The 8,002-nt window shown below is 36.6% G+C and overlaps 1 protein-coding gene across 1 annotated transcript; it reads right to left on the bottom strand.

Annotated features, from left to right (window-relative positions):
* Window positions 1-372: 372 nt before the first annotated feature.
* LOC106474206 (octopamine receptor 1-like) lies at window positions 373-4,832 on the bottom strand. Its single transcript, XM_022402558.1, has 2 exons — window positions 2,661-4,832; window positions 373-1,108 (listed from the first exon to the last, which is right to left on the bottom strand). The coding sequence occupies exon 1, from the start codon at window positions 4,811-4,813 to the stop codon at window positions 3,245-3,247; it is 1,569 nt and encodes a 522-aa protein (XP_022258266.1). The 5' UTR covers window positions 4,814-4,832; the 3' UTR covers window positions 373-1,108; window positions 2,661-3,244.
* Between the last annotated feature and the right edge of the window lie 3,170 nt (window positions 4,833-8,002).

The raw sequence follows: 8,002 nt of genomic DNA, 5'->3' as shown, positions 1-8,002 counted from the left end.
TAATGTTTTATATGGTTGTAATGATAGATTATTTATTGTAGTAGTGTTTTACATGGTTGTAATAATAGATTATTTACTGTAGTAATGTTTTACATGGTTGTAATAATGTTGTATATGGTTGTAATAATAGATTATTTACTGTAGTAATGTTTTATATGGTTGTAATAATCGATTATTTATTATAGTAATGTTTTATATAGTTGTAATAGTCGATTACTTCTTGTAGTAATGTTTTATATGGTTGTAATAATCGATTATTTATTGTAGTAATGTTTTACATGGTTGTATAATGTTTTATACTTAACTTATAAAGTTTTAAGAATTTATTTATTATTAATCACGAAGCTGTGTCGTGTCCACAGATTTCCGGCTATATAAGCCCTCAGACCGACCGCGGAGCCAGCTGGTGGCCGAAGAGAGAAACGTATGATGAAAGGGTCTCTTTATTCAACAATGTGTTATTAAGTTTGGTGTTGTAGGCCAGTACAGTTTTATTTAATTATGGATTTTGTGTTAATAGTCTTGAGTTAGTAACAAACCTAGTCTTTTTTATGTTACTTTGTAAATATATTTTTATTAAGTACAGTCCTTTGTGTTGTTTTCTTTTCGGTATGAAAGTTTAAACTTTAATCTCAAAACGTAAAGTATAAAAAATTATAGAAACCACGAAGCACCTGCGAAGTGTCTTTCTTAGAACAGCTTAGATCCAAGAGAGAGAGAGAAAAAAAAGAGATTTATAACACAGCCGCGTGCTTCTTTTCATAAAAAAACCATCCCTAAAACGCGCTCCGATACCATTAACTATAATTTATGTTAAAATGTACTTCGCTTTATCAGGAGTAAGCCTTTCAGTCGCCAGTAATGCCGTAATACAAGCGAAACTTTGTAAATCAAATTCTAAATGATTGAAAAAAATCGATTGAACAGTTTAAAATATTAAAACAATAAAATTATGGCTTGACTTCTGAATAAAATTACTTTCATTATGATTAGATTTTGCATTTGATCTTTGACCGAATAATGACACGAGTGTTCAGGTCGAAGGCTCAGTGGTAATTAAACTGGGGTCGCGACACTCTGGTAGATTTGTTCGTTTCTTGTAGAAGACCTAGGATTGTAAATAAAGTATTCCTCAATTAAAGGTGAAAGAAACACATAAAGAAAAATTTTAGCATCAATAAACTTTTAACACATTTTCTGTTCTAACAACAGCTGAAAAATATAAACAGACAGGACAGTATAATATGTATTAGACTGTTGATAAACCGACAATAATAAAGAAACAGACAGGACAGTATAATATGTGTTATACTGTAGCTAAGCTGACAATAATAAAGAAGCAGACAGGACAGTATAATATGTGTTATATGTAGATAAGCTGACAATAATAAAGAAACAGAGAGGACAGTATAATATGTATTAGACTGTTGACAAGTTGACAATAATAAAGAAACAGACAGGACATTATAATATGTATTAGACTGTTGATAAGTTGACAGTAATAGAGAAACAGACAGGACAGTATAATATGTATTAGACTGTTGATAAGTTGACAATAATAGAGAAACAGACAGGACAGTATAATATGTGTTATACTGTTGATAATCTGACAATGATAAAGAAACAGACAGGACAGTATAATATGTATTAGACTGTTGATAAACCGACAATAATAGAGAAACAGACAGGACAGTATAATATGTGTTATACTGTAGATAAACCGACAATAATAAAGAAACAGGCAGGGCAGTATAATATGTGTTATATGTAGCTAATGCAGCGTCCGATTTACAAAGCATCAGATATCCACTAAAACTGTAATGATCAGTAACTAATGTTATATGAAAGGTAAATTTTGTTAATATCATCTCTGTGTACCAAATTAACCAAATCTAATAATATAGTTAAGAGACACTAATTGTATACCACTTGCACCCGTACGTAAAATGACAGGAAATAATTTCTATAGTATAAAAATGTACATAAACAAATAGATATTACTTAATTCCTGCTAGTGAGACGTCAAGTAAATATTTAATAATTAAGTTTGTATTACAACAATGTCAGTTGACGGTTTCTGTTAACACACAACATAAAATATTGAGCAAATAGACCAACAAAGTAACAGTAACAACTGACTGTTGTTAGTGAGACAGTAATAACATTGTATTACAAGAACGTCAGCTGACGGTTTCTGTTAACACACAACATAAAATACTGAGCAATACAATGTTATTACTGTCTCACTAACAACAGTCAGTTGTTACTGTTACTTTGTTGGTGTATTTTTGTGTTAACAGCAACCGTCAGCTGACATTGTTGTATACACTAACAGTAGCAACTGACTGTTGTTAAGGGCACAGTAAATATTCGGTCAGCCAATCTACATACCGACAAATTAATATCATCTTCCGATCAGAGCGAGCTACCTACGTAGAGTTAAACTAAAGATCAATCAGATCTGTGATGATTAGAAAGCATTATTTCAATACACAACAATAAACTCAAATAGCAACAGGCTGAGATACAAGATAAACGCTTCTCGCGCTCATTCAGTATCACTTACACTGTGTTACATGACACTGTAGCTAAGAGAGATATCTAAAAAACATACAACACGCTTTACGACAAATCACACACGTAAATAATAGTATACACACATTTATCAACTGAAGGTTTGACGCCCTCTGGTAGATTAAAAGCTGACTGACAGAAACTCTTGTTTAAACTTCATAAATTTTAACTGACAAAAAGCTATTTTTAGGACCATGGTGTTTCTCAGTTTTACTGCTGTAGTTTGACCTTTTTTTTCTCCGACAGGTATTGTTAGGTTACCACCTTTGGAGGACTGTTTGTGAATTTGTGTAAATGTTTTACACACCACTGAAATACACAAGACAATCCTTTAGGCTTATTTGGCACGAATAATAAAGAATAAACTCTAAGCCACAATGTATACACACATATATATATATGTCTTGTTGATGTGTCTAACAACACACGCAAATACCAGATACAAGTTTCTATTCAACTGTTAACACTAACTATATGTTACAATGACGCTAGGTGCTTTAGATTTGAGGACTATATTGAACGTTACGTTCCAACTGTTACTCAAATCACAGTTTTATTTACGTTCGAATACCAGCACGAGCCACGGAACAACGTTACTCGGATTGTGTGGATTTATGGTTGAACCTGTGAGCACAATATTCAATGTCCAGTTTAAACGGTCTTTCCTCGTTCAACCAGAATCGGTTATCTCGCGTGGATCGTCCACCACCAGAGGGATGTGGATTTGTCTGATGAGCAAGGAAATCCCTTCCGGTTTCATCATACAACGGCACAAGATCCGTTTGAACGCAAATCTAAAATCTTGGCTAAAAAGACCGTAAATAAAGGGGTTTATGGCTGAATTACAGTAGCCCAGCCAAAAGAATATTGAAAACAACAGCGAGGAAATACATCTCTCACAGAAAGCCCCTATTAGGTAGATGGTGAAGAACGGTAACCAACAGCAGACGAAGCCCCCAACAATGATGCCCACAGTCTTGGCAGCCTTAGCTTCGGCGTGAAAACGTCTAGCATGCCAACGAGCATTTCGTCTGCTCATGCGCGTAAAAAACAATCTGTCTTCCCCGGTATGGCTGTCATGGAAACCTGGTGTTGTATTAGAACTGTTTTCCTCTTCCTTACCAGAACCGAAAGATGTGGACAATATCCTTTCACTTGTGGCAGAACTGGTTCGAGCATTTTCCCCAACGGGTTTAGCCAACGGTGACCTACGTTTTGTCCGAACACCTTGGCTGTGTGAAGAACGTTCTTGTGCGTGTATGTTGGATACGGCGTTACCTCGGTGCATTCGTAAGGTCAACGACTCCTCCTGCCCTTGTCCATTCTTGCACTTACCTAACTTAGTGGTCTTGAATCCTCTCCGTAAAGCCCTTCCGGTCTTGCTGGCTTCTGCGTAGATCTTCCAATAGAAGAACAACATTACTAACATGGGAATGTAGAAAGAACCAATAGCAGAATAGATAACGTAGCCTTTGTTGCTGTTCAGAGAACAACCGGACAAAGAACAACTGACAGTGGTATTTTCAGAAGTTGACAGATACGTCCGGTTAGCCCAGTTCTCGTCCCAGATAAGTAGCTGACTTTCAACCAGCGTTGAAAGCACTATGTGACTGTCGAATCTTCGTGACTGATTGACTAGCGATACGTTGTTTTCTGCTAGAAAGGAAGTGCCTTCTTCGTGGTTCTGTGACAGCGAGGAATTCAGGTTCTCACTCGAAGGACGACTATCGTTCCAGCCCACCAGTGGAGGAAAACAGATGATAAAAGCGAAGACCCATACGGCCGCGATCACCAGTTTGGCCCGTCGAGACGACATGATGCTTCGGTAGTGGACAGGTCGGGTTATGGCGAGGTAGCGGTCAACACTGATAGCACACAGATTGAGAATCGACGAAGTGCAGAGCCACACGTCGACAGCCAGCCAGATGTGGCACCACGTGCTCCCAAAAACCCACACGTCCAACACTTCTAAGGTCATCGAGTACGGCAGTACCGCAAGGCCGACGAGTAAGTCCGACACGGCTAATGAGACGATGAAGAAGTTAGTCACGGTTCGTAGCTTTGCTGACGTGAACACAGACAGAATAACGAGCACATTTCCAGCGACTACAATCACGTTAATAACACAGAGCACAATGAAAGAAACGATAACTGGCGCATCTTGAAGCTTCTCTGTAGAGAGGACGTCCAGACAACCGGCTATAAGAGGCTTACCTTCGCTCACGTTCATTATGGTCATCTCAGCTCCATCCGTACGTCCGAAGCTAGTGGGAAGAACAGAGTATAATCAACACGCAGCAGCAGAAGAAGGGTTAAATACAGAGATTATAAAGGCGCTAACATAAATAGTTTTGTATTATCATTTTAATTTTACGAAATTCAACTAAATAACACCCAGTTTCATTCTCCTTCTTCTGGTCTTAAAATAAGTGACAGAGATGTTTGGATTAAATTTAGATTTTGAATGACTTTCTCGTCATATTACACAAAACGGTGAAATACTGAAATATTATGTTTTACTAACTGACAAGCCTGTGATAAACAAGATACTGAGAACTGTGGTAACAGTCCAAGAAATGACGACACAAGTTTTGTCTCAGTTCCTCAGTTGTGATGGAAAAGAAGTTTGTTAGTGTATCTTAACGTCTTTAGTCTAGAATCTTCAACTAGAACTACAGCTAACATTATTATAACAGTCCAGGAAATGACGACACAAGTTCTGTCTCAGTTGTGGCCATCATGGAAAAGAAGTTTGTTAGTGTATCTTAACGTCTTTAGTCTAGAATCTTCAACTAGAACTACAGCTAACATTATTATAACAGTCCAGGAAATGACGACACAAGTTCTGTCTCAGTTGTGATGGAAAAGAAGTTTGTTAGTGTATCTTAACGTCTTTAGTCTAGAATCTTCAACTAGAACTACAGCTAACATTATTACAGTATTTATTCGATTTTCTCAGTACAAGTCTAGAATCTCTTAAATCGCAAAATTACTAAATACGCAAATTAATACCATACTGTTCTGAATATGCACATTAACATGGAACTAATATTGACGTAAACCACTCGCACGTGCTGTTTCATTGTCCGGAACAACACTAATTATTTTGTGTCTAATCAATAATCGGTTGTCTGTTAATGAAGCACGAAGTAAGTCACTGTAAAGCAAGCATTTGTTGACAGTATTATTACTCCGAAGAAAATAGATCAACAGCCCAGTTAACGTGCTGTATTATAAGGTATGCTACGGTTTATAGGAGTTGATAGTTTTAAGATTTCTTTGTTGGATTTCGTATTAAACTATACCTGTGTTAGCCATCTCTAATTTTTGAAGAACGGTGTGTGTAAAGAGTTACCAATCATGAGGATGAAGTAGTAAAACTAAACCCTACTGATGATGAAGATAGGAAGATGGCCTTTCCCAAAATATATCTTCATTCTTCCAAAAAAAAAAACAATGTGTTTTTGTTGTTGCTTTTCAAAGTGAATCTATCTGTGCTCTGTTCACCACGGGGAATCAAACCCCGGGCTTTAGCATTATAAGTCTATATACTTACCGCTGACCCAGTGAGTAGGGCGTAGCTTTAGTGGGTGTGTATATTTTCTTATCGGGCTATCTGCTGTGTCTACCGAGTGGAATCGAACCCCTGATTTTAGCGTTGTGAATCCGAAGACTTACCGCTGTCCCACCAGGGGAAGTGGGGGGTGAGACGATCGATCACCTCAATATTCCAAAAAGCCGTTTATAACTCAGCAGCTACTGACTGTGAGGCAATCTTAACTGAGAGGCGTGTTTAGTGGCATATTACGGCTCTAATCTCGGATCTTACGTCCCTTTTCAACGTTACTTGACTAAAAGTGATTGATGATTCTGTGTTAGCGTTATCCAGTTTTAAATAATTTGATATTGTAAAATATTTATTCGGTCGTGGTTTAGAAAGAAATAAAAAAAATCTAGTTTCGATAAAAAGGGTAGAGAGAGAGCATAAATAACCTATTCTATTATTTTGCGCTTATCAACTACCAAAAACACTCATTTTTTGTAAAGACAAAAGTCTGGTATTTACTTTGGAAGTACAATTCCCATCTCAATTCTCCAATCCTTTGTCATAAGCACGAGAATGAAAGAAAGTCGTATCTACTAATAACAATAATCAGTCTGAGACTTAAGAGCTAATGATGCCAGTAGTAAGACATTCACATATCTTGGTTTAGTGGCGAGACTCACTTGTAGAGATTCCAGAAATTTCTGTGTGGCCTTTGAGCTCCAATCATTTGTTTTTTTCTCCACATTCCTTTAATTATCGCAACATGACGAGTGATTAACGGCTGAATGTAAATCCTCGTCTCATCTGGAATACTTATGAAGTCGGATTTTCGAAAATTTGAAAAATATGACTTTAAAGGGAAAGTCGATTCTAGTTGATTGATTACTGCGCATGGGCAAGGTTTCATATTCTATGTATGTTTAAGATCTTAGCTTGAAGGTTTCAGACGTTATAAATACGTGCCGTTATTTGAATATTTTAATAAAATTACAATTCTTAAGTTTTAACAATTTGTATTTTTCATTAGGTAAGTTACCTTTAAATTTCCCGAATATGCGAGCACGTGATCGTGCCATGAATATCTGAAGTACGCCTAGCGATAAAGATTTTGGATTGATTTAAAATTGCCTTTACAAATGAATTGCCTCTCATAAAGTAATGATTTCACCTTAAATCACGGACTTTTTAAAGTGTTTATTAGCACATCCGTGACTGTCGTTGGTTAGAGCATTTTGAGTGTTGTTGTTCAATAACCAAGATTAGGGTTGTTTTTATACTTTTCCATTTGATAAGCAAAATGTTTGTCTTTCTTCAACCCGTTAAATTTTAAAATGTTGTTCGTTTTCATTCGACTTTTTAGGTTAAGCAGAATTGTTTTCTGCCACCAGTCCATTAGATCTAGAAAAATTCTTGTCTTTTTTTTTTGTTCAGATCATTAGGCTTAGTAGAGTTACTTTCTGCCACCAACCTATTAGATCTAGTATTTTTTTCAGATCATTAGGTTTAGTTTTTTTTGACCTACACTCTATTCATCGGGCTTTGGAAATCAAACATGTAATTTTTTTAAATTAATATCTGATTGAAGACTATTGTCCAGTAGCATCTTAGCATTGGACAAGTATTTAAAAGTTTCTAATAGGTACTAGTGACTAACTGCATCTTAGCATTGGACAAATATTTAAAAGTTTCTAATAGGTAGTAGTGACTAACTTTTTCTTTCTACCAATCGACAACCAGCTGGTATAAACGGTAGAGGGACGACACCTCGATCTACCAATCGACAGCCAGCTGGTATAAACGGTAGAGGGACGACACCTCGATCTACCAATCGACAGCCAGCTGGTATAAACGGTAGAGGGACGACACCTCGATCTACCAATC

Source organism: Limulus polyphemus, unplaced genomic scaffold (assembly GCF_000517525.1).
Source record: "Limulus polyphemus unplaced genomic scaffold, Limulus_polyphemus-2.1.2 Scaffold6947, whole genome shotgun sequence".
In the NCBI taxonomy this organism is placed as follows: domain Eukaryota; kingdom Metazoa; phylum Arthropoda; class Merostomata; order Xiphosura; family Limulidae; genus Limulus; species Limulus polyphemus.
The sequence above is the reverse complement of the archived record's forward strand: the minus strand, read 5'-3'. Positions and strand labels throughout refer to the sequence as shown.

Coding starts and splice junctions, on each gene's coding strand:
- LOC106474206 (XM_022402558.1), bottom strand. CDS start 4,813: ATGACCATAATGAACGTGAGCGAAGGTAAGCCTCTTATAGCCGGTTGT.